This window comes from Hippichthys cyanospilos, chromosome 9 (assembly GCF_059441005.1).
Source record: "Hippichthys cyanospilos isolate Australia breed blue-spotted pipefish chromosome 9, RoL_Hcya_1.0, whole genome shotgun sequence".
Classification (NCBI taxonomy): domain Eukaryota; kingdom Metazoa; phylum Chordata; class Actinopteri; order Syngnathiformes; family Syngnathidae; genus Hippichthys; species Hippichthys cyanospilos.
This window is the reverse complement of record NC_142377.1, coordinates 9,363,111-9,390,888: the sequence shown is the minus strand read 5'-3', so window position 1 is coordinate 9,390,888 and position 27,778 is coordinate 9,363,111. Positions and strand designations below refer to the sequence as shown.

The following is a 27,778-nucleotide window of genomic DNA, read 5'->3' as shown; positions in this document are numbered from 1 at the left end:
TTATTCTCTAAAAGTATGAGCTGAAAAGTTGCCATCTAATGATACCGTTTAGAGTAGCAATAAACCTAAAAAAAACACAACAGAAATGATTCAACAGGCAAACAAGTCATTTGAAAATGTAAGAAAACACAATTTAATACATCAAAAAACACAAATTAATCTGAACATGCAAATGACAGATTGTTTTTTTATATTTTAAAAAAAACAATGCAGTGGCTATGTTGCTAAACATGTCAAATAATATGTCAGCTGCAACAGTGTTTCTTTTTGTTAACACATGTTCTTAATATTTTGACACGGATTTTATGCAATTTGCACAAAATATGTTCAGATTTTGAAGTCACCTATTCTATACATTCATCATGACATTTTGTAAACTGCTCTGTTACAGCAAGCAAACAATAATTACCATATTTCCTATGAGGCATAAAAACAACATTTTTACTTCTAACATCAACCAAGACCCAAAAATATTGATGTGCAGTCAAATATCGCTGGAAAATAATAAGTTAATAAATCCTTTACAGATAGACCATGTTTTGAACGGAAAAAGATCACTAACAACTCTGACAAAAGAATGCCTTTGTATTGATACATCTGTTTAACAAATAACCTTATCACAATGTGTAGAAATGTTTTTTAGTCCACGCATCAGTTGAGCAAAATATGTAAAAATGTTTCGTAGTAATTATTATATATATATATATATATATATATATATATATATATATATATATATATATATATATATATATATATATATATATACAAATGAGAAAATAGGATGGGACCACGGTGAAAAAACAGGAAGTAATGTTGAAGATAGTAAGGCGGTATTGGTTTACTTTTCACTACCGTATTTCCCGCACAATAAGGTGCACATAAAGCTTTACATTTTCTCAAAAGCTGACAGTGCGCCTTATAATCTGGAGCATTTTACAAAACCTATTAACCAAGACTTTTGGGGAGAAGTAAAATAATTTAATCGACATATAAATCGTCAATTTTTACGTCTGCATTTCAGTAATAGATGTTTTTTTTTACCATTAAAATTTTCATAACACCGTTTGATATTTTGAAACACTTTATAATGTCCAATTTTGAAAGAATTTATATGGGGACAAGGTGCAAAAAGGTGTTTGTTTTTTTTTGTAAAAGAAAGCACAGTTTTATAAAATAAATCTAGAAACTTTTTAAATCTTTCAAACAACATATTTTAAGGTTTTTGGTTGCCATTTGTTTAAATAGTTTAATCTTGATTTGAATTGATTTATATTCTATTAATAAAGTTTGACTGATTTATCTGGTTTTGTTGCCAGCTCCATCTAGTGGATGCATAATGCAACCCCAGCCACTGCTGTAGCTTCTATTTTATGCGCTTTATAATGCGGTGCATCCTATATATGAAAACTGTTTTAAAATACGCCATTCATTGAAAGTAAGCCTTATAATGGGTTACGCTTTATAGTGCGGAAAATATGGTATTTTGTTTTTACAAAATTCACCATTTCGAAGCATGAAATACTGACTAAAACCGAACATTACAATGCAAATGTTTCATTTGCGTTTTTTTTCAAAATGGCGGTTTCCGAAGCTATGAAGATGAAACAAATGAGAAAAAAATCAAATGAGATTTTGGCGCAGTTTTGCCACACTTTTTGTCTTATCTACAAGTAACAAAAAAACAAGCGCATACACACACACAAAAATATCAATAAACAATGTGGTCCCATTCTATTGGCCTGTAACAATATATACACACAAAAAAACACACATGCAGGATATAGGTATATAGCTGGCCTAATAATCTGTGCATAATTTGTTTTTGTTCAAAAAAAAAAAAAAATAGCCACAGGCAACCCAAATAGCCTCCCAACTGAAAAAGAGCTAACAAAGGAAGAAAAATAGCAAATATGAGAACGCACAGGTGCACAAGTATGCATGGGCTGACTGTACAGTATATAAATACAAATAAGTATTTCTTAACGGTCATTGAGCTGCAGTGAAACAACTAAGAGCTTCAGAAAATGAGTACCATTGGCAATGACTCATTGCATTTGACACAAAATGCGCGCTGTGGTCTCTGCTCGCTTCCATTTGTCCATGTGAGCGGGTTTAATGAAAAGAGTAGAAGATGGATGGAAGTCGGGCGGCTCACGCCGGGCTCTGAGCGGCGACTTTGATCTCAGATGACATCCTCTTCTCCTTGCGGCCCGCATACTCGCCGATAAAGGAGCCGTCTTCGTTGAAGTGAGTGTCTTCTTCAGCGTAGTCTACCAGGCTGTCCCCGCTGTCCCTCGCTTTGATCTCGCGGCTCAGAGAGCGTTGGCTGCCTTTCAGCGGCTTCTCATCGTTGTCGCTGTTCGACAGGAACAATGGAGTTAGATCCCAGCCGTGAATAAATTCGTATTTACAGAAGAAAGGCTTTCAGTCTTTTGAACGGCGATCACCTTAATATGTAGAGACAATGCACCTTTGATTTGGACAAGGTGTTCAATGGTTGCGGTTGGACATGGATTATTATTTTGCTCCATCATTATGTATAATCTCCAAATAATACCATTACAATAATTGGGAATGAAGAATAGTCAAAGAAATGGTCTATTATTTGATGTCATTTTGAAATGATTGTTCAAGATGTTCATATGGTCATTTTTAAAAAGTAATAATAAAAAACATTTCAAAGGTAACTTCTGGCTAAAAGGAGCATCGTAAGAACACATGCAAGTCGGCTTTTCATTTCGTCATCCTGGTTTTAAATTTCTTCCCGCTTTCACCTAATGGTTCAGAATGTAGATTTGTCTATGAAATATTGCATATGAGCAAAAATACAGCCTTAACAAAGATAAATACAGAATTGAAGTTGAATAGCATTTAACTTGATATGTAGTAATCCGCGTTATAAGCCGGCGCTCCGTATAACCCCGCACACCCAACACATGGCCAGTGTCAGGCAGAATACTCGTATCTCCGAAATCATCCAAAATCGGAGGATTTAAAAAAATGGCATCACAAGTAATGAGAACACACTTGTTAGCAATATTAGCTTTGTCCTTTGATGGACAGTGGCGCCAAAATGTCACCTAGGAACAACAAAGCCTAAAATCAATGCTAGGTATATTTATCATTGATTAATTCAATTAGCAATTGAATTGAATTGACCCAATTTTTGTCATTGCGTTGTATTGCTTGACTCGTTGACAAATTGGGGAGACCACAGAGAGCGAGAATAATGACAATTGTCCACTTCAGCACAAGCACCAGCTGTCACGTCATAAATGCACAGCTATAAATAAAAAAATAAATAAAAAATATGTGTGTGTGTGTGTGTATGTATGAGATGTGTTTTAACAAATTCAGATTAATATCTTTGAAAAAGAATAGAAAACTAATAGATTGCTATATTCTAATTTTCAACCAATTCCTTTTATCGTGATTTACAGTTAATGGGGTTAGATATCTCAGCAGTTGACAAAGTTACCGCAATTCGAAAGTTAATGTTGCCAATTTGAAATCCCTAGTTTTGAGAATAAACATGCTTAAAGTTTTGGCACAATCATCTTTCAATGTTCAACGCGCCGTGTAATAATCTCTTCTTTCCTAGACTTCCATTAGAAGCTTTTGGCTGCTGGGAAATGAATGTCAAGACCTTAAGGAGGTTGGTTGTTTTTGTCAAAATCCCCAAAATGTCCATCTGTCAAGAATTCATATTTCTATCAATAACTCAAAACTAATCTCCGCAACATTAACCTGGTTTTGTGAAAATGCATCTCTTATACATCAATAAGGTTCAGCCAAAATTTAAGGAAGGACATCCACATTTCTCATGCAGTGGAAGTGAAAATTCCATGGCACTGAGACATATTTAGCTTCATCCTGTATGCATTTGTGCTTTGTAGTTCCCACTGATTGTGAAATTACAGAGTACCACAAGCCATGTGGTGGTACTCTGTCATGAGTTGGACCACTACAGGATTAATGAAACGTGCACAGATAATACTGCCCTAGAGAAGCGCTGCTTTCAAACACTGATTGCTTTCAGCTTCCTACTGTGTACTGGGCGCTCGGTGCCCAGTGCCATCAGAATAGGAAATGGCAGCATTTCAACACTGCAACAGCTCCCTTCAGAAAGCAATGTCTATTAAATAAAAAATTGTGCACACCACACTGTAGGCGTTTTGTGACCAGAGGAACTTTTTATAGTTTGAGGAAGTGTTGGCATAATTGCTATCCTTTTGTTTGTATACAGCAAACAACAGGGAATGTACATTTTTTTTGTTTGTTTTGACACAACAGCCGTGTTTCCGCCAAGCAGAACCAATCGGTTTAGCCTCACCGTACAAAGTTAGACACTGGCAAATCCGCTTGTTCTTGTGAATTCAAGTAAAAGTGTCACCAAAGAACACAAATTGCTAGCATTCCTTCAATGTTGCTCCTGTTTGTGTCCTCTTAAGTAACACTAATATATTTGAATGCATTTGCAATTACGTTTGAACATACTTCCAGGCAAAAGTCTATGGCTTGAATTTGACTCAAACCTTTGTGACTGAGTTGAGCTGGTCTCCAACTCTTGTGACCCGATCTTGACGTGAACTCGACTCTTCACAATTGAATCACCTTGGACTCGAATCTTTGTGACTTTAACTGGACGGACTCGAATGTTTGTGTAAGCTTGATTGCTGACTGATCTTGGACTCCAACCTTTGTGACGCTGACTAATCTTGAAATCGATCATTTGTGACCCAAACGTCATTTGGACTCGCATCTTTATAACTGATGGATCTTGGACTCAAGCCATTGTGACTCTAACTAATCTTGAACTCAAATCTTTGTGACTCCCGACTTGACTCTGACTCGGACTTTTGTGACTCGACCTTGACATGGACTGAAATCTTTGAGACTCCGACTAATCTTGGACTCAAACCTTTGTGACTTTAACTGGACAGACTCGAATCTTGTGTAGTCTTGTAACACTGACTGATTTTGAACTCAAACCTTTGTGACTCTCGACTTGACTTGGAGTTTTGTGACTCAACCTTGACTTGGGCTCAAATCTTTGAGACGCTGACTAATCTTGGATTTGAACCATTGTGACTTTCCAATCATGAATTCGAACCTTTGCGACTGGCTAATCTTCGACTCGGACCTTTGTGACTTGAACTTGGCTTGGACTCAATAAAGTTGGACAGCCCTGAATTAAACCTTTAGATGAGAACATTAATAACGATACCTTAGGGTAAGCACTTGTGCAAGTCGATACCCGTGGCATTCTGTGAATAAATACAGTACTTGGCCATTAGTATTTGGCCATCAAAATACATTCCAATATGTTTGTAAGTACATTTAAGTGAACAATTGAACATATTTGCAAATGCGTACTTGCAATTAAAAACGTTTACGTACGATTCTATACAAATTAGCACGTACCGGTTGTTGGAAACATGGCTGATGGATTGAGAAATGTTTGGGGATTCTCCTTTTTGATGTCTATACTTAAGGAACATAAATCAGTACGTTTTTTTTTTTTTTTTTGTCCTCGGTCTCATTGGTCAGAAACTGCCTTGTGTCTAATGATAGCTAGAAGCAACTACTGGTGCAACAAGAGTGATGTGCAAACCGCTCACAACGCTACTGCTGCTTATCACGTACGTTCCGATTCCTCAGCGCCATCAAATTTCTTCCGCAGAAGAAGTATGAGGCTCGGTGTCAACCTCATGAGTGTTACGTTCTCTTTGCAGCAATAGGGGAGAAATAAAGAGTCGTACTGAGATAGGAGGAATGCGACTTTAATGGTGAAGTACCGCTCTGAGGGTGTCACTTACCTGTATTCGCAAAACGTGTCGTCATTCATACCCTGGGACTCCACGTCTGGATGAAGGTCTTCTTTTTCTTTTACTGCTCGTAAAAAAATAAGGAGGCATTGTCAAACATATGCTCCAGAGAGCTACAAATGAAATCCCGTGTCTCACAACACTTGACTATTATCGCTTTTGCAACCTACAGCTGCTCTGCACTTTCAGATTGTATTGAAATCTAAGATTGAACGCGAGTCAGAAAGTGATGTTCTTCGAGTGAAAAAACTTCCCTTGTTAATGTCCGTGGAACATTTACAAGTATGTGATTTACACTGCACACAGAGGCCGGTTAGTTTTACACAAATAATACTGATTTGAGACAACAATAATGGGCATTTAATGAGAGGACAAAGAGCTGAGCTGTGTATCCCTTTTGTTTTCATGACGGGCGAAAGCTACCCAGACACCAACCTGATGGCCATTAGCTGTGAATAATAAAGGCAATTACGCACTCTCAAGATCCCAGTAGAATAACAACAACAACAACAACAAAAAAAACGTAAGCTAACCATAAAGCTTATGTCATCATTAACTGCACACGAACAACACGTGCAACATTTGCATCTTGTCCCGCTGTGGGTTCTACATTGTTTGGAATGCTGCTGGAAAATCTGAGTGTGTAAATAATGCATCATTTGATTGCGGGACAATGCTTGTTCGACCAAAATAGCATATTGCTCTGTACATACGTGCAAATATAGTTTTTGCTAGTACGTTTGAACATTTTTGGAAATAGGTTTAAAAATGTGGAAATATTGACTCTTTAGGTATATATGTTCAAACGTGTTTGGAAATATATCTTAAATGTCCATGCAGACTAAATGTTAAAAACGTAGCATTTTCTTTCCAAAATGAATGGAAAAGATGAAATGGAAAAGATGCCAAATGGACATCACAAATGTATAAAAACACAAATAAACATTGTTTACTTACATTCAACCATATTTGCAAGTACATTTCAATGTACGTAAGAGATAAAAATATTGATTTTTTTTCCCATAAGGGTACAGGCCATTGACTTGGACTTATTCAAATGACGTAATAACAAAATCATAAAAAATATTAATAAACAATATTCGCTTGGTTAATTTTTAAAAGTATTGCTATAGTGGAGGTTGAATGCTATGAAAAATCAACCCTTTTTCTTAGCTATAAGGCTACAATGTACATTCAAAAGTATTTTCAAGTATGTTCTAACGTATTCTCAACTGTTTTTGAACGTACTTATCGGTTGGTTAAATGCTAAAACCAGAGCCTTTTTTCCCTTTAATGCCACAATGATTAGGCTCAATGGGAAAAATGATTAGGCTCAATGGGAAAAATGCTGACTGGACATAATAACAAAACAAAGTTTTCTAACATAATCTTTGAATGTATTGGTAAAAAGCTGGCCTAATGGTAAAAAAATAAAAAATAAAAAAACGTGCACATGCTCAAATCAATAGATAGATAGATAGATAGATAGATACTTTATTCATCCCCGTAGGGAAATTCACATTTCCAGCAGTATCCTCAAGTCGAGATATAAAATATGAGAAATAAAATACACAAAGATACACACTCCTTCAATAATCTAAGGCATTATGGGGTAAAAAGTTGATTTTAGCAATTAGCCTATTTGCAAGTATGTTCTCATATAGAGTATCTGCGATTACGCATAGATGTAATTGCAAGAATGTTTGAAATGTTTGCCATGCGAAAAACTATTTTTTCCGCATTGGCAGGTCTCTGCTTTTAGCAATTATCAAAAGGTCGTGTGCATGGTTTGCGCGTGAGCACTTACCTGAATATTTTCCTCCTTTATTTCTGTTGACGAAACAGGCAATCAGCACAATGAGCGTGAGCAGAGCAATGGCGCACAGCAGGCCAATAAACCAGCCCTGGTTAGATATTCCCTCGTGGATGCTGGCAAGACCTGAGGAGAAGAATACTCGGTGACTTTGACACGCCTTAACCTTTTTATCGGACGGCTTGATTGAATGTTTACATCGACATAGCTTATCTGATGCAGCGGTAGTCCAATGATGGAAGGCGTCCAATATTAATATTAAACAGCTAATTCGCCTGTCTAATTAATCAAGTATGGAGCACTATACAAATGGAATTTGCTTGATCCATGTCGCCAGATTAAATCCTTCAGACAATGGAGGCACACGCTCTACAAGGACACACCTGTGGTCATTTAAAACATGGAGGTTATTATAATAGTATTATCTGTTTTTTTTGTTTTTTTTTGGAGCAGTTATCTAAGGTTTGTACACATGCAGCAACTTCGACGTGCGCATCGGTCAACAGAGGTGTCTTGGAAGAGAAAAAACAATCACCTCATTCTGACAAATGCCAGAGTTGTTTACAGTTACACAGCCAAGTCCGGACAGAAAACTCATCTTTTTTTCTTCACTTTTTACAGCACTACTGCCGTCAAGCCAATATATAAGTGACATTTTGGAATTGTTCTCTTTTATCAAAAATCCACACAAAAGTTCAGAGCACATGTGTAGGCGTTCTTATTCTAAATTATCGACCAATCTGTTCAACTAGCGCTTGCTATTTTTTACGATGTAATGGGAATTGCATAATGGTAAATGATGATTGAATGGTTGAACAAAGTTGTCATTTTTGGTATCTCCTGAAAAGTGATGCTTTCCAAGCCACGAGGATCCTGCTCGGTGCCAGCCATTTATTTAATTTATTAGCAATTGGCCTACGTTATGAAAATATATCCCAAAATTAAATACACTCTTTATTGCATACCCTCTGGTTTTATTAGTATGACTCATCTTCCTCATTTTTGACCATTATACCATTGAAAGTCAAGACCCCATTGAATTATGGGAAAAATGTGTTTTTTAGCATTTAGCCTGAAAATAGCCTAAACGTATTTGCATATATGGGCAGTCTGTCGGGACCGGCAGACCGTCTGTCCGTGTGTCACCGACGAACACCCGTTTTGCCAAGGAATGATGAATGACGAGAAACCTAAATAAAGATGAACTGAGTGGTGATGGAACGTAGCTTTTCATCTGCCGTTGTATCCATCACTCACCGGCAGAGGTGGGTATTCCATTGATCTGTCACCAACAGATACCCCGTTTACTCCAGCAAAAAAAAAAAAAAATGTTATTTTCCCAATAATGCCCTGAGATATGCACGTGCCATTCGATGCCTTGTGGCATTATGGGAAATATGTTTGTTTTTTTTTTCTTTAGAATTTACTGCAGCCTAAAAATAGCCCAAACGTAATATGCAGAAGTGGACAATCTATCAGGACCAAAACAATGTCCTTATTTGTCTTAGTCACTCAACGGCAGAGGTATGCATTCCAATGGGACTTAGGCAGGCATTTCCTCGGTTTGTAAACAACGGGCAGCCATTTTACTGACCAATGACAGACCAGTAAATGTTTGTAAAATGTCCACCTCTGCTTTTTTCGCAAGCATATTTACAATGGTTTGCCTCTCAAAATATTTTCTTGCACTGTGGCAGCTCTACGTTTTCATAAACAATAGCATATTACCACTACTTGTAATTGACTCAAATTTAGTTAAACATTTGTGTCTCTTTTAATTGAATAATAATAGCGTGATTTCTATCAGTTTTATTGACGGTGACTGATATGTGTATATTTATAGTTTTCGCTTGAATCTCTTTTATCATTTACATTTCAGACCCGTGAAGTCACTTGGCCTTTTTGCAAGTCATCTAGGGAAGGAAGACCATCTAATAATTGTAGTGAATGATGCGCATCATTAGTATGCCTTGACAGCTGCTGTCGGAGCAGGTCGACGTCAATCCACTTCATTTCCCCATGGCAAACATGCAAATCTTCTGTCGTGCCTTCAGCTCAGGTGCTTTATTTACTCAGGTGATAATTCAGCACGCATGGACACCTGCGTCTGTGTAGCCCATCCCGACCAGTGCAAATGACACTCCTGGACTAATGGTGATGGATCAGCATGCAACTATGCTAATTCTAATCACCCGCAAAATGAATTTGACTAAGATCAAACCCTTAACTAAAAATATCCTCAGGCTGTCTCTGGTGTTATTTTTGTTTTTGTCATTGCACCTCTCAGCTTGCTATAAAAACGCCAGTGAAAACCAGCTGTTCAGACAACAGGGAGTTGCTCCGTAAGATGCGGTATCAAAGTCAAGAGGACGTTTGGATAAGCTAGGCGACGCCGACAAATATTCCGATATGACTTTCAACAGCTTCCACTTATCCATTTATCGCACCGTCCTCTAAATACCCGCCTTCCCAGTATGCGCTCACAAATCCCCGGCACACCCCCGGAGGACATTTCTCCTCATTTTGCTCAGGCAACTTCTTGTCTCAATGCGGTACTACTGTTTAGCCAGTCAGGTGACTGTTGGGTCAATACTCCGCCGTGTCGAGTGGGGACCGGGGCCCGGGAAATCAATCACTGACAATTAGATGTGTTTGTCCCATTCAAGTGATGGCACTCTCCGGCTACACTGTCTAGCTACAATATAGATCTTGTATCTCGTCATCCCCTTGGTACAGCAGGGAAATGAAAACTGTATTAGAAGCCACTGATCAGTTCAAGGGATCACTTATGTCTCTGCTTGCAATTAGTTGCGGCACTAAATCATGTGCAGTGACTCATTAAGGTATGGATGTTTTGAAATTGTTCATAATTTATGTCGCATGAAGACAAAAAGAAAAAAAAGCCGTGCCGTACCGACACCTGGAACAGCCGAGTGGAGATAACGTTTTGATTGGAAAACTTATAGGAAATACGTTTGAGCAAGTACGGTAAGCCAATTGAGATGCGAGTTTTGATTAATAAAGCTTATAGCCCACTAAGGGTGAATGCTAACGAATGCACACAAAGGTTCTTGGTTTGTTCATGGAACTCAGCGGTCACCGTAAGGTCGCGAGTGTTTGAACGAACCCTGGAGGATACCAAAAGAGCCGCTAACTTCGTGGCTACTCGCCAGCATCGGTCCCTCAGTGGGATACCGGTTTAAGGTAGTTAATGCACATTCACGTCAAGGTTCGTTCAAGGTTCCATTTGTTCTATAGAGATTCTGAAAAAGTCTTGTTTTTTTGACATGACACGAAAAACAATTAAGACCGTCTCAGAATAATTAAAACTATTTCAGACCTTGTTTACACGTAGCTGGGATTCCTCCGGCCAAAGTGGAGATTTGGCCTACTGAGCTGGATTCGTATCAACATGATTTCTTTAAATAAACAAACAATAACAATGAGGGGGGAGACTATGCGGATTTAAATAAGCCGGTTACAAGGTTACAAAGACAAGGTCTCATATATATATATATATATATATATATATATATATATATATATATATATATATATATATATATATATATATATAAATTTCCCCAAAATAGGCCTGTTCATTTAGATTAATGGTTTAATCCGGTCATTTAAAATATGATACTCATGTATTTTTCAAATACACTGGTTAAATATAGGCCAAATGCTAAAAGAAAAACATATTTTTTACTTGCACATGCGTAAGTCAATACCTCATGGCATTATGGGAAAAATGTGATGTTTTTAATATTTAGTCAAAGTTTGAAGATATTAAATACATTGAAATATATTTTCAAGTATGGTCAAATGGATTTGCCAGTCAAAAAACGTCCGCCCTTTGGTAGAGCTTTATTTTTCGCACTGATAAGACTTCTGTTATTTTGATTCTCCTTTAGGTTTTGATGCTTTAGTGTGGCAGTATATGCTAAGGTTCTACCTATGTTGGACTTAGTGCATTTGGTCATAGGAAACTTGGAAGCGCTTGGAGGTGAGGGAGAAGCGGATTTGCCTGAAAAGAAACATAGACCTTCATATTATTCATCGCAATATTACTACTTTCTAGTGTTGGCATGCATGTTTTTTAACTACTCAATTCCCTCTAACTAGATTAGTCACTATTCATGCTGCTAGAGTGGAAGACGGAATCTGAATAATATGTCTATCTGGTTTATTTACTCAAATATAATTCTGTTTTAAAGCACTTTTTCCCCTCTTTTTTGCACCTTGAATTATTATCCATGACGGAAAAGTTAGCATTTCACAAATTTATGTATCACTGGGGAGGCAAGGTTAATAGAGAATGAATTATCCTTTTCACTGCTAAACATAAGAATTATTAATGTGATTAGAGCTAAGAATATTTACTTCTTTTTTACCATCAGAAAAAAAAATGTTTCCTGCTGATGCCAAGGACACAGATAATTATCTGCGCACAAATTATGTTCAAAATGGATTTTGAACATTAGAATATAAAACGTGTCACAAAATGCTATTTGGATATATAATAGCAGGATTTTTATTACATATTGAACCATCCCCAAAGTTATGAATTGGTATTATAATTAGCTCAAAGGCATTGTGTGATTTAACGTGTCTGTGTGAGATGACATGCATCTACGCTGTTCTACATACTGGGGCCATCGGCAGGAACCAGAGTGGGAGCTGTAGGAGCATAAAAAGAAAGAAAAAAAAATACAAAAGGGACAAGCCAATGCATTGCTAAGCAGACGTTCAAACACATTAGGCATTGCATGATCAAAGGTTCCGCTTGAAGCGAAGCACGAGACAACAAAAGGCTGTGCACTTTCACAAGGCGCTAGCGTATATTCAACTAATACCTTTAATACTTACTGTAATTGTTACACATGCAGTGATGTAAATCATTGAAATAGAATACAGAAAAACACATATTTGTAATCAATTATCTTTGCTACTTTAAACTAAAACTCACATACAGGAAGAGAATTAAGTTTTTCTTTGCAGCATTTACAGCCAGATAACCAACCCAAAGAAGGCAAGATACAAAATTTAGCCTTTTCCTATATTCGTCATCACCCTGGTCACCAAACTGTGGTTGTCAGTCCCTCTTTTTTTTTTTCTTTTTCAAATTGAACCAAACTGCAATCATCATCATCAGCAAAAAGTTTTTCTGTGCTCAAAATCCATCATCGCCCACTCAAACTCTAATCATTGCACGCTCAATATATTTTTATGTGCTCAAAATCAATTCTTGCTTGCTGAAGCAAGATCTTTCATCGCTGGCTCGCGATTGTGGCACAAATATAATTCCCTAAGATAGCACTTCTAAGTGTGAAATGCACTGACCGCCACTGATATTCTACTGGAAACATACTATTGGAAAAAGCAGCTACTCTTTTGTTTATAATTGCAAATAAAATATAAAAAAGACAAATTAACAACAAATGGGTGCCCGGGGTGGTAGGGAATGACGGACCGATTTTCACTTCAAATATATATATGTATATTTATAAAGTGAAAATCGGTCCGTCGTTCCCTACCACCCCGGGCACCCATTTGTTGTTAATTTGTCTTTTTTATATTTTATTTGCATTTATAAACAAAAGAGTAGCTGCTTTTTCCAATAGCGGGGGAGGAATATTGGGTCCGTCATTAGTCACCACTCATGCGTCCGTCTTTTTTGGGGGGTAGGAGCAAAACAAGCATGGGACAGCGAGGGAGACACATCAGTCCGATGGAATACCCACCTCGGCAGATAGCAATCACTTTCACATTGGCACGTGAAATAAAAGCATCGCCTAGTCATTTAGCGTGTTTTTATTGCAGTCGAAATATGTTTCGCTTTCATTTCCCGCATAATTGTTCATACCACAGTCGGATCCGCAGATTGCCTTCACTAGAGGTGCGCCATGTAATCCTCAACAAATGATATGTCATGACAAAGAGACAATTACATGCTACAAGCGGGATCATTATGCGGACTTAGCCAGCGTCTCTTTGATGATTGCACAATTCATTATCGGAACCTTCACTTACGCCCTGCTCAAAGCAATTTTCTTTCTCTGCTGATTGTCTCATAACTTACACTTTCTATCCAATCAATAAGCACTTGCTCTGGCAGTGACAAATGAAAGGCTACAGTGCAGACATATTAAATTGTTTGTCCACAAATATAACTTACAGGGACAAAAGCTAAGCTTGGCTGGCCTGGCTTTAGTTTTTACAGGCTGAACGCTGTTCGGAAAACAAACGGGGAAAAAAATGGCTTTGTATGCGCCTCACTAAGCCTGGATTATACGGAGCAATTCTTTGCCATAACTCTAATGTTGTTGCTGCCTCTGAATATAACAGCAAAACACAGCCGCTAATTCAATCCAGTTGATGGCGTGTTGCTTGGCACTATTACTCACTTGCTTCAAGCGTGGTGGTGCTCTCCTCACTGATAATGGGCCCACAGCCAACCGTGGTGCAGGAACGCAGGTGGAACTTGTATTTGCTTAGAGGCTCCAAGTCCCGCAGGGTCCACTTGGTCGTGTCGGGTTTGCTGATGTCAATAGACTGCAGTTCCCCGACTTCCTCTGTGTTGTTAACTACAGGCGATGATAAGTTGACAAAACAAACAAAAAGGTTACTCTTCAAGATTTAACCCACTGATGAATCATAAGATACAGAATGTTCTACCTTAAAAGACGCCGTTGAGAAAAGGCTCTTTATTAAACTGTTATCCGTTGGAATTCAGCTTAATGCTTTTAAAACTACTACCTCACTTTTATTTATAACATTTATGACTGTTAATGAAGGTTGCGAATGCACGTTTTTTTGTCAGGGGTTCATCGGGTTTGTCTTGTGTTGTGAAAGTAAGCCACTCTTTTTGATCTTGATAGGGTTTTTTCCAGGTCATATTTGTTCTTGAGACATTTTAAAGACCTTATGTGTTTTTTTGTCACAGGTAAATATTGAACCTTAAGCCCCTATCCCACCAAGGTAGCGGCTCTTATGATCTCGTCAGGGTTTGTCCAAGGTCCCAAACAATTGCACAAACATTTGTGACCAGAGGTTGCCAAAATGTTGCAGGAAATTTTTAAATTTTGTTCTGTGCAGGGGACATTTTGGTCTGGTGACATGTTGGCCATCGTTGGCAACCTTGAATACACCCTGACGAGATCAATTCTTTCGTCAAAACTTGCCAATATTTGCCCCTGAGTGGGATGGGGGCTTTGGATACAACTCCAAACTTATGTTTGCCCCTCGGTGGGATATGTAGGGGCTTAAGTGTTGCACAAAATGTCACACCCGGGCATGATGGGTAAAGTGTGGAATGGAGTGCACCCAACAGTCCACTACATTAAAGCGGGAAGGTTGGAATGCTCAAAAATGATCATTTAACATGGTGCAAAGGCAAAACAAACAAGAAGAAAACAGTTACGAATAAACACATCCAAAAAAAAGACTAGACACGGGGCCACATCAGAGAGAAAGCGACAGGGAGGCAAAAGAACTCATAGACGGTAATACAATCATATCATCACCTGGCAACTAACTGAATGCAAATTGGGAACTAAATACACTCAATACTAACAAGGTAACACGAAACAGCTGGACAGGAAAAATAGACAGGGAAAGCTGATTGGTCATTATGGGAGGATGGGGGGCAGACAGGTGGACACAATCACACTATTGAGGACAGACACGAGGGGAGCAGAAACATGAACCAAAAAAAAAGAAAAAAAAACACAACTTGAAAATACGACAAACCCCCAAAACAAAAAAAACCCAACACCAAGTGCTCCTTATATTCTCCGAGTTTTTGCACTATAAGGTGCACCACAATGTATTTTATAAATATTTCTCATCTGGTAAAACCAGTGTTAAAACTTCCATTGTGAACTCGCAAATAGCTTACGAGAGATAGAACATTGGTGATTTTCTATTATTTTTACAAAGATTCTACATGTATTGCATTTACATTATATATTACACTTGAATTACATATTAGCTACAGCTGTTCCTTAATTATTGTAAAAAAATCATAAAATGATCAGCGTCTTCACATAAACTGGTATTCCTTCGTATTACTCAGTACCAAAGAAGTAGCTCTCAGTTTCAAAAACGTTGGTGACCCCTGCTTTTGGGCATTGTGTCTCTCGCTAGAAATCCATTCGCAAATTTAGCCCCACATTTGATATGACGATCCGAATATTTTCAGCAGTATCCATTGTACTCCACGGCGCCTTCCGTGTAATGATTTTGCTCCAGCAGACCTGCCAGTGAAACTTGTGAGACGTAAAGCCATTGAAGGCTGAAATGCGGGTGGGTGTAGCCTGGTAACAGCTGCTCCTGAGCTTGAAATTTCACTTGTGCTACCTTGGCAGCTGGCTGCATTATCGCCAACTTTTTGCGCATGGCTTCCTTCAAGGGGACTTTAACATAGTCACACCTCAATGAGTACATCAGCTTTATCGCCCAGGCACACTGAAAGTGTCCTCTCCTGAAATACACTGTGACATTTGGCCCTCTTTCCCAGCTGCCACATCAAAGCCAATTAGCCAGGAAATGTGGCAATGAGATGATGGCGGAAGTTACTCCTGAGCTTTACTTTTACTTTTTTGTTTGAGGAGAGCGGCGTGTGTCAACATGGTATGTGTTGCAACACTATTGGGATTGTGAGTGTTTGCAGTAATGCCCCCTGCCAACTGCACGGGGTCAATAAAACAGAACCCGGACCAACTATGGCGCGGTGGCCTTGCTCTGCATGAGTCGAGGAATGATTATGAAACGCAGGGCAGCAGGCGTCAACCCTGACATCGACTCGACGTGTTTCCGATAAAAACATTATGATCTTGTCATTCTGACCTCATTCCCATTCACAGTGGCAGAACAATTATGTTTTAATAATCTTGAGATGGATCAGTGGTTCTCAAATGAGGGTACGTGAAGGAACTTCAGATTTTAAAAGGGTTCCTCTGAAGGGAATGTAATGTTTTCTTTTCAAGTAAGAGCAAATTAAATGGAACATGAAGCAACTTATTGCTACGATGAGGTACGGTGACTCCTTTGCAAAACATTGTATGCTTTTATTTAGTTTATTTTGTGACCTCATCCAATGCCAGGGATGTATTTTCACGTTTTTTTAAGAGTCTGGACATTAAATCCCAGATATTTAAGTATTAAATCCATACTTAAGTACATTAAGGACGGCAATTTCCAGATACTTAAGTATTAAATCGATACTTGAGTATCTGGGATTGAATGGTAAAAAAACATGAAAATACGTCTGGCATTGAATGAGTTAAGTTATATAAAGATGTGCCTTGTCACAGTGATACATAGTCATATTAGCTCTTTCAGTGCCATGGAAGAGAATTCCGTTCTTTTAAAATACTAACAACAATACTCATAAAATTCTTGTCAAATACGTTTTTTTAAGGAGGGTAGCTGACACCCTTGACTAATTCTTACCTAGTATAAGTCAATTGAGCACAGTAGCGATAACTGTGACAATTGGGTGGCAGTGTTTCCATATATACAACATCGCTATTACCTACATGCAATTCAAAGTAAGGAATGGAAGTCAATCTTTCACATAATATTCTGTTGGCCTTGAAAGATGAGTGAAAATGTTAAATATACTGACCCTCTAGAGGTTTTCTGACACCGCTTGGCACTAAAACAGTTAGTGATGCACACAAGGCAGACATATGCTCTTCATCAATCTAGCGTCTTAAATTGCTTCATAAAATATGCCCATTTAAAGCACCACAAATGTAGTTCCGCTCTGTTTTAAGTCTTTTTTATATTTTCAGTCAAAAAAGTTTTGCCCTGGTTACGGGGTACTTGACTGACAAAAATATTTGTTTTGGTGCTACAGGTCTGAAAACAAGTTGTGAAGCACTAAGCTAGATAACAATTAACAACATAACAAAACATTACAAATATATCACCTTCCATTAGTGCAGTACATTGTTTCCAAAAATGACATATTTTTTTGTGTATTCTTTAAATAATGCAAGTAGGTCTAGGACGTTAACATTATTAATCAAAGAGGAAAATAGAATGTTTTCTTGTGGTGTATCTGGGTCACTTATGATGATGAAACGAATAGATACGTACTCAGCTGATACTCCAAAAGATATCCTGTCAGAATCCCGTTTGGCTCTGACGGTGGGACCCAAGCCAGGGAGACGGTGTGCTTCTGTGTATCTGTGACCTTGAACACTGGATTTTTCTCCGGGACTGTGAAAAAAACAAAAAAACAAAAACACAGTAAGCAGTGAAAAACACAGTCAGGAGCAGGGCTGCGATCAAATTGGAGTCAAGTTTTGAGTCCAAGTTACGTTTGATTCCAAAATGTTTGTGTCTGCCATTAATCATTCTGGATAATATCAATATTTTAAAACACTGCTGTTGGTTGACGTGACTTGAAAAAATAAGTCAGAAATGTCAGGTTATCCCAGCGCTACTTCATTATTGCGTGATAGTGCTTAATTATTTGATTTTTAATCCCTATTCAAAATCGAGTAAACCAAAATAATTAGTAAATAAGCCCTACAAATATTAAATATATATAGTTTATAATGCATTTAAAAAATGGTGAGAAATTTAATTTAACTTTATATTAATCGAAAAATAATGTATCTAAGGTTGAAATACAATTTTATTTGAAAAATGTGGTGTCCCACCTTGCTACACTTTATGAGTTAAACAATACTAAAAAAACAAAATTGGTATTTAAAAAAAAACAACAACATAGAATTGCACAGACATTATACAGAGAATTAAAAAAAACATAATTTTGTAATACCCTTTAAAGAAAAATTAAAAGACTGTATTATCATATTATCCTATTAAATCATTAGAATATTCAATATAATAATTATTTACAAAATATTGGATAATGACAGCCCTAGTTGTACCATTCAAGTTCTGTATTTTAAAATTTATATAAAAAAGTGACATTTTTATTAAACTTTATATAAGAAACAATTTTTATGGTTCTACATTTTTAATAGCTTTCTGTCTAGCTATAATTTAGTAATTCCTTATATCGTATTATCCTATTAAATCATTAGAATATTCAATATCATAATTTTTACAAAATATTAGATAGTGACAGCCCTAGTTGTACCATTCAAGTTCTATATTTTAAAACTTATATAAAAAAAAGTGACATTTTTATTTAACTTTATATGAGAAACTATTTTTATGGTTCCACATTTTTAATAGCTTTCTGTCTAGCTATAATTTAGTAATTCCCTATAACTTAATAATAATAATCATCATTCTAATAATAATGCATCGCTTTTATATAGCAATTTACTGGACTCTCAGAGATGCTTTTACAATGGATACATTGCATTTATATTGTTTTTTAAGCAATTTTAAATCACCTAACAATGCTAAATCATCAAAATTGCTAATTAAAAATCAAATTGAGTAAATGTTTTGCCGTACAGTAAAAAAAAAAAAAAAAGTAAAATCGGATCAGATTAATCCAATTAATCAAAGGAAAAATCAGTTCTTAAAAATATTCAATCCTGAAAGCCCTACCCCTAGTTACAGTATAAGCTTTCGTTGTTTCCATTTCTTAAGAGCGTGTTAAAAACAAGTTTGACTTTGAACCAACCCTAAAGATATCAGAAGAGCCACAACCTGTGCCGAAGCTCGCCACCGTTTGGCCCTCAGTGGGGCAAAGTCTTTTATTTGGATTTTCTATTGTGCCTTGACAAGTTCAAAATCAATAAACGTCATTTTGTTTCCCCGCAATCCTACCTCCCTCCGGCGTTTTGAAGTTGACAGGATGGCTGCCAGGACCGTTGCCGCGACCGTTAAAGGTCATGACGATGAGACTGTATTCGGAAAAGGGTTGCAGTCTGGGTACGATAGCATGGTTGCGGTCGCCGGGTATCGTTAGCGTGTGCTTGTCTCCGTGGCTTTTCTTCAAATCCGCCAGACTGCGCAGACGCCACCAGTTGATCTACACAAAAGAACGACACGCTCAGTACCACCTCGGTATATAAGCCAACATCACAGTCCCTTTATACGATGTGAAGAGATGTCAAGGGTGATTCAGTGTGAAGAAGCGCTTTGTGCTGAGGAAGATGTGTACCGTGGGTGACGGCAAAATGAGAGCAGCGAACGTTTAGACAGGGTCAGGGTCGTCCCATTTAAACTGTGGCTAAAAAGAAGGGTCTGCTTTGAAGTATTACCCTGTAGCCTCCCAGATGTCCGCGCAACTTGTCCTTGTTTACACGAGTCCAGCTGACCTTGACCACTGAGCTGTTCATCACCGCCACCGCCACATCATCAGGTGCGGCGGACGGAACTGCGGAAGCAAACACGATGGATTGTAGAGCACGCTAATACAACAAGAGCTGCTGTGACAAAATACGATTTACATTTGAAAAGCTACGTCACAAATGAAGACGCTAGCATGGATATACAGTGGACCCCAGTGTTACAGCATCCCTGGCTTACATTTTTTTTTTCATGTTGCGATGTGGAATACTGAGTTTTTTCATCCCCCCTTTACAGTATTTTCCCGGCTTTGCGACAAAAACAACTATCATGACCATAGAGGGTTGGCTGTATTTGTGTTGTTTTGCCTCTATCTGGTGTTTTTAGGGAATTGCACTTATTTACTTTTGCCGTCAAACTGCTTCCATGCAACGCCTCACTACAATGCTGGTCTGCTATTGGTTGGAGTCTCCTCATGGAGATGCCGGTCTGCTATTGGTCGGCCTGCCTCACTCGTTTGAGTGTTAGTGGTTACAAAACCATTTTACTGCTTAATTCAAACTTGAAAGCGTTAGCCATGGGTCCCAAGATTGCTAGAGATGTTAAAGAGACAAGTAAGAAGATGTTTTATATGGAAACAAAGCTGAAGATAATTAAGAAATCTGAAACTAGCCTAGCCAAGGCTAGCCTTACTAGGGAATATGTGCATAACAAGCGCGACTCAAAGGTAAATAAATCCTTTCTACATATTTTATTGATGATGTTTTCTGATTGTATACATGTATGTTATATGTACGTAGCACTTTTTTGAATACAATTTTGAATATGCATGTACAATTTTTTGTTTTTACCTGGGGTTCTAAACGCATTAGCTATTTAACATGGATTCGGATTGCCCGCCATATGGTGAACTCGCCTTACGAGCTCAACCGCGGAACAGATTAATCTCGTAACACGGGAGCCCACTGTATTGGGAAAACACATCACTACAGGGGTGGTGGGGCTGTACTATCATCAACTTAAAGCTCTATTTATCTTCTATCTAGAGGTCGCGACCTGTGTTGCTCTCCTGGGGACAAGTCCAAAAGAAAGCTGAACACAAAAAATATATGTATATGCAAGAGGTTACTTGACTCCAAAAACACACAAAAGTACATAACCCTAAGACTTTGAACATTTCAATAAAATAGTAACGAATAGCAGAATCCTACTGCATAAAGATGAATTAGTAAGTCCGTAAAAAGGAGTCATTCATATATAATCTTCCTCTTTCTTGCTCTTTCGTTTTATATTAAAACTATAGATCACAAACACACTGGCGACTGGAAAATTGACCGTTCAATATCTAGAAACCATATGAGTTTATGTCACAGGGAAAAAATGACTCTCAGAGGGTACAAATGGATTACATTTAAAGTTAGATTTCTAGCAACTTTTGGGATTTAAAAGAAAAAAACTAAAATGCAAGTTTGGACTGTGGGCTCGGACCTCAAGTAGGAAATTGTGTAATTATTTAAACCGCTTGTCGCTCCTGCGCTTATAAAACTAAAACACTTTGAATTGGAATAGTATACAAAATATTGCAAACATAAACCTCTGAAGTCATTTCTATTGAAAGTTTTGTTTACAAAAAAAGCAATGAAAAGTTTGCTTTGGGATTGGTGAAATACATTTGAATTTATTTAACACAAATCAAATGAAAATATTATTTGTAACTTTTAAATGTTTTAATGACCCATTTATTAAAAAATATTTAATCACTCGCCTACTGAAAAATCCAAACCTTTTTACATCTGACTCCTGACAATATTTTAAAAACTGTTTCGCACATTTACAATATGAAATAACACAAACGGATAGTCCATTTATTTAGCCATTCGCAATGGTATAAAAGTGAACATGTCGTCTTTAATTGCGAGATGCGAACGAATCAGTGAGAAAGCAGTATGTTTGCTCATTCATACTAATTGGAAAACGACTTATGTTTCACTCACTGATTAGCTTGCAAAGGAATCAGTGAGAAAGCAACATGTTCACTCGCTGACTTGTTCTCAGCAGATACATCTCACTCCATGATTTGCTTGCGAGGTGCAAAAGGAATCAGTGAGAAACAGAACCTTCACCGTCTGACTCGTTCAGAATGGGAAATGACGTACATTACGCAAACGGATTTGCTCACAAGATGCGAACAAATCAGAGGAAGAAGTACAGTACTTTCACTCACTGACTCGTCAACGGGATATGACGTACATTTCACTCACTGATTTGCTTGCGAGGCGCATACAAATCAATAAGAAAGCACTACCTTCACTCATTGACTCATTCTGAATGGGAAATGATGTACGTTTCACTCACTGATTAGCTTGCGCGATGCAAAAGAATCAGTGAGAAAGCAGTACTTTCTCTGACTTGTTTTGAACGGAAGAAGACCTATATTACAAAAACTGATTTGCCCACAAGATGCAAACAAATCATGGAAAAAGCAGTACATACAATTGGAAATTACGTATATTTTACACAGTTTTCGCGAGGCGCAAACAAATCTGAGAGAGCAGTATGTTCGCTGTCTCGTTCTGATAGGAAAACAATGCACATTTTACTCACTGAATCGCTCGCAAGACGGAGACAAATCAATGAAAAACTACACTTAACCACTGACTTACTCTGAACGGAAAATGACGTAAGCTACACTCGTTGATTGTTCGCGGGATGCAAACGAATCAGCGAGACAGCAGTATGTTCGCTGACTCAATCTGGGGGGAATATAGTGCAGATTTTACTCACTGATTCTCTCGCGAGCCACAAACGAATCGATGAGAAAGCCTTACCTTTGCACAATGATAATTCTGAACGGGAAACAACGAATGTTTCACTGATTCGCAAACGAACCAATAAGAAAGCATTACATTTGCCCACTGATCATCCTCAAAGGGTAATTACGTACTTTTCACTTCGATTCGCTCGCGTGACTCAAACAAATGAGTGAGAAAGTAGTATGTTCACTCTGACTCGTTCTGGTGGAAAAATAAAGCACAATTTACTCACTGATTCACTCGCGAGACGGAAAGCAAATAAAAGACAAAAGCCTTACGTTTTCACACGGATAATTCTGAACGGGAAATTCCGTACGTTTCACTCCGCTTCGCAAACGAATCAATGAAAAATCATTACATTTGCACACTGATCATTCTGAACGGGAAATTACGTACGTTTCACTCCGATTGGAAAACGAATCAATGAGAAATGATTACGTTTGCACACGGATCATTCTGAACGGGAAATTACAGACGTTTCACTCTGATTCGCTCACGAGACTCAAACGAATCAATGAGGAAGTTCACTTGTTCACTCACTGACTCTTTCACGAACGCCTTATTGCAGTACAAGTCCCTCCCTCGTTTGACGCTCATTGCTGAGGGACGAATAAATCATTTCGGAGATTGAGCCGTTGGCTTAGGTTTACTCTAGAGTTGTTCTTTCGAACGAATCATTCACTCCTTGCAGAACACTCCCCCATACACAGCTGATTTTTGGCAAGAGGTGTGCGACACCCCAGGCTAATTGCTAGTGACTCTCATGTCACACATAAACAAACATCTACTCTCTCATTCTCATCTATGTGCAATTAGAGTCTTCAATTATCCTAGCATGCATAATTTTGAAGTGTGAGAGGAAACTGGAGTACCTTGGGGGCACATAACTTCATATCAAATGTGGTTATTTTTGCTCAGAAGTAACATTTGGAAAATCCATTATTACAATGTCATGGTTTCATAAAGTTGCTCTGAAGCCGTATGGTCCAACGTGCAAATAAACGGTCGCTTCCCACAATAAAGTCAATCCGACAAAGTGTTTTGCACAACATTGCGTCGCGTTCACAAGTTGTGCTCCTCAACTTTGTTTACATTTGCTGCAAGGGGTGAGATAATAAAAGTTGCAGCCCGCAGCTATTTGAAATGGAGACAAACAGTAGAACCTAAACACTTGGTTAAAGCCAATCTCCTTAAACATTAATGAGTCTCCCACAAGCAATGCCTCCAACAATAGATACCGTTGGCTGTAAAGATTAAAAAAAGTAATTAGCGGAAGTTGCAATACTCACAATCTTCGCCGGAGTAGCCAGTCACCACGTTGGGCTCTGGGCCCCAACCTTGGTTGTTCCTGGCTTGGATCTTGATCTCATAGGGCACAAAAGTGGGCGTGTTCTTGACCACGAACGAGTGTCGCTTCACGATGTGTTCCTTCCAGTCCTCCTCCATGTCCTGCCGTCGGTAGCTCACTTTGTACTCAAGACCCGGACCGTTATGTTCAATCGGCAACAAGGGCTACATAAAAAAAAAAAAAGAAGAAGAAGAATAAAAAGAGGTGGCCAAACCTAGCTTTCTTTATTGTGTAAAATACAACTTCTCCAATGTCACTCCTTCCATTTCGCTGAAATGAAAAGTGGGTGCTTGGAGCACTCGCCGTGTTTTATCTCGCCATCTTTTAAAAGAATGGGCTGAGTATCCTGCTCGAGCGGGCCTTTTCTTAAACCTGGTATCTGGTTCGAACATAATGCAATTTATCTCTGAATATATGAGAGGCTTCAAGAAATAGAATGAGATAGTATAAAACACAAAAGGAAATCATTAACAAAGCGGAAGCTCGCCCAGCCGGGATTCGGAAGCCGTCTTTTCCTGACACGAGAACGAACTCATAAAAGAAAGAAAGTCTTGTCTCATTCTCAACAGCTTTCAATGGAATGCCATTCAAATGAAGATCAAAACAAAAATATTTAAATACATTTATTTTCTCCAAGCTTAACCCATTGACGCCGATTGTCGCAAATTTGCATCACACCTTTTCAACGCCAAACTTAGACAACAAAAGTGTCCGTTTTGCTCCACTGCTCGTTGACACATGACCAACACACACCTAGGAACCATTTGCAAGCATTAGTTTTGCTGGTCTAGTGGGACACCTCATCCTATTTGGGAACGCTAAACTCAACTCATAATGTGTGGCTATTTTGGACGGCAAATATAAGGATTTAGAGAGCCGATGACACATTTTTTGAAGATATTTGATAGATTGGTTTTGACGCAAGCACACTACAATTGTCCTCAATGGCAATTTGAGGTGACATGCTAATGCTCCACAAAGAAAGGTCACTCAAAATGAGCGGGAGGAAAGTGTTGATAATGTGTGTTCTTTATCATTCATAGCAGTTATAAGAATTGAAAATAACTTTTGAACAGATGTTTTTAATCCATTCTTGCATGTTGTTGCTAATCTGCATCATACCTAAATTTGTATCTCTGTTATCTTCTAGGAGAGGTTCTCAACCTTTTTCAGTGATGGACCCCCTGTGAAATATGCTTTCAGCCAAGTACCCCTAAACCAGTGAAAAGCATAAATGGGTTAAAAAGAAACATGCCATCAGTGTCTGATTTATTCAACTTTAGACCCTTTTCAAACTTCATTTTTATTGGTCCACAAAAAAAAAACAAAAAATGTAAAGTGACGTTTTTTAGGATCGTGGAAGAAATGTGTTGTCAAAAGGAAATAACTTGATTATTAAGAAATATTTTCTGTAAAAAATATTCAATATAAAGTGTCAGACCGGTTCTCAAAAATAAATGATTATAAATAAATATTTGTCCACAGAAAAACATTCAACATAAAGCGTCCTATTTTGGGATTACAGTAGAGATCTGTTCACAAAATTAAATCAATAACTTAATTATTCATGAATATTTTTCCCCCCAAAAATAACCAACATAAACTGTCAGACCTGTTCTCAAAAGAAATAATTATAAATAAATATTTGTACACATAAAAATATTAAACAAAGTGTCCTCTTTGGGATCATAGTAGAGATTAAATAATTTATTTGACAGGTAACGAGAGGTGGCACATGATAAATTGATTCAAACAATTCTAGTATGGGGGAGAATCTGTTTTTTTTTTTTTTTTTTTTTTTTTACAATAATAAAAGTTGAATAACCTACCGAACATAACATTCGTTTTAGGAACTGATATTTTCCTGAAACAATTAATTCATTCAATAATTATTTTGAAAGGATTTTTGCATGCATCAAAAATCTCACAACAACAACACTTTTTATTAAAGGGTTCAAATCTTTTAGATGTGAGTTATTCAGTTAGTCCAGATGGCAAGATTTGCTGCAAAGTATAAAAACAAAGCCCTTAATCCTTTCTTACCTCCCAGTTGATATCCATTTCATGCGGCAAATGACCTTCGATTTTGATATTTTCCGGGTTCTTGTCAGGGGCTGCGGAAAAGAGCGAGCATAGATTTAGTCCGGATTGTTAGTGTGAAAGAAATCTCAAGTGAAATAGGCAGAGAAAAGAGAAGATTCTCAACAAGAGCGGAATCAATTATGTCACAGCTCCGAGTGTTTGAAAGTTCACGCAGAGCACAATGCTGGCAGCTTTAGTGGCCTGGAGCTCCTTATCAAAAAGTATAACGCGTAGCAAACAATACACAGAAGATGCATTAGACCTGTTGGAGGGGTTTTGTATCTCTCCGTGGGCTCACTGGGAGGACCCCTCCCGACGCCGTTAACAGCAGCCACGCGGAAACGATAGTCGACATGACCGTGCAGTTTGAGCACGGACGACATGTGATTCCCGGGTACCCTGAGCAGCTCCTTCCAATTTCCAGGCTCCCACTGGCTCTCCTCATATTGAATAATGAACTCTGTTGACAAGCAGAGAGACAATCAGCCCCTGACGGCGATGCTTTTTGCCAAAGAATTGCTTATCTAACCACAGGCTGTGCCGAGTTCTCCTCGCTTTGTGCCCGTATATTCCACCCAGACATTCATCACGAGTCATGCTTGAATGGATCAATAATTGATACATGTTGAATAAACATGTGCTCAATCCACGCTAGCGCAAAATTAGAAGCAAAATGATGCGTGTCATTTAAACGGCAGATTGCGGCGGAGATTTTTCCTCTTACCTGTGATTGAGCTGTTGTGATGGTCCCCTGGGGTCCATTTCAGTTTCACACTTTTGGGCTTGTGTTCAGACAGAAGCAAGTGCTCAGGTGCATCGGGGACATCTGAAACCCATGACATGGTTTGGGGGGGAAAACATATCACAGGTGCGGCCATCTCGGCAGAAAATGAGGCCAAGGCAACCACTTTCAATCAAATCAGTCCAACAGAATGTGGAATAGCCTTTTTCACCGAAATGTACAGAAGTGTGGAGCTGCCAATGTGGAGTAAAAATATTTGACTGGCAAGCTTTTTTGATCTACAAATACATCCGAACATATTTTCAATCACACTCAAATGTAGTTAAACGTGTTAAAAAAGAAATAGCATTTTGTTTAAGGTGTATGTTTGAGTGTACAGTACAGTGGACCCTGGGTTACGACGTCCTTGGCTTACATTTTTTCCACGTTACGAAGTGGGATACGAAGTTTTTTTCCTCAGCATTTTTCCCGCTTTATGGCATCAACGACTCTCATGACCTGTACGGTTGGCAGTGTTTATGTTGTTTTGCCTCCCTCTTCAGGCGTTTTAGGTAATCGCTCTTATTTTCTGTTTGCGTCAAACTGCCTGCACTGCAACGCGTCACTAAGATGCTGGTCTGCTATTGGTCAGCGTCACGATGTCACTAAGATGCCGACGCGCTAAAGATTTGAGCTTGTGTGATTGCTTACATTATCGCATTTATTGTGCATTCTAGTACTTAATTCAAACTTGACTGGGTTAGCCATGGGTCCCAAGATTGCAAGTGATGTTAAAGGGAGAAGTAAGAAGATGATGCGTGTGGAAACGAAGCTGGAGATAATAAAGAAGGAATACGAAGAAGGCTAGGCTAGGCTAAGCTACCCTTGCTCAAGTAGCTCGTCAACGTCTCTCAAAGGTAAATACATTTATTTTTATTC

General features: G+C 38.1%; 1 protein-coding gene across 4 annotated transcripts in view; it reads right to left on the bottom strand.

Annotated features, from left to right (window-relative positions):
* Positions 1-764: 764 nt before the first annotated feature.
* chl1b (cell adhesion molecule L1-like b) overlaps positions 765-27,778 on the bottom strand; it is a 72,095-nt gene continuing 45,081 nt past the window's right edge. For 2 of the 4 annotated variants that reach the window (XM_088424227.1, XM_088424228.1), the window contains 11 exons: positions 26,843-26,944; positions 26,381-26,578; positions 26,080-26,150; positions 23,978-24,200; positions 19,848-19,963; positions 19,411-19,615; positions 17,752-17,874; positions 14,052-14,231; positions 7,639-7,770; positions 5,823-5,895; positions 765-2,359 (listed from right to left, as the gene is read on the bottom strand). In XM_088424227.1, coding sequence (XP_088280353.1) covers positions 2,155-2,359; positions 5,823-5,895; positions 7,639-7,770; positions 14,052-14,231; positions 17,752-17,874; positions 19,411-19,615; positions 19,848-19,963; positions 23,978-24,200; positions 26,080-26,150; positions 26,381-26,578; positions 26,843-26,944 — 1,628 coding nt within the window. In that variant the 3' untranslated portion in view covers positions 765-2,154. Of the gene's footprint in view, positions 2,360-5,649; positions 5,731-5,822; positions 5,896-7,638; positions 7,771-14,051; positions 14,232-17,751; positions 17,875-19,410; positions 19,616-19,847; positions 19,964-20,931; positions 20,968-23,977; positions 24,201-26,079; positions 26,151-26,380; positions 26,579-26,842; positions 26,945-27,778 lie in introns of all 4 variants that reach the window. The other 2 variants (XM_088424229.1, XM_088424226.1) reach the window with 2 other exon arrangements.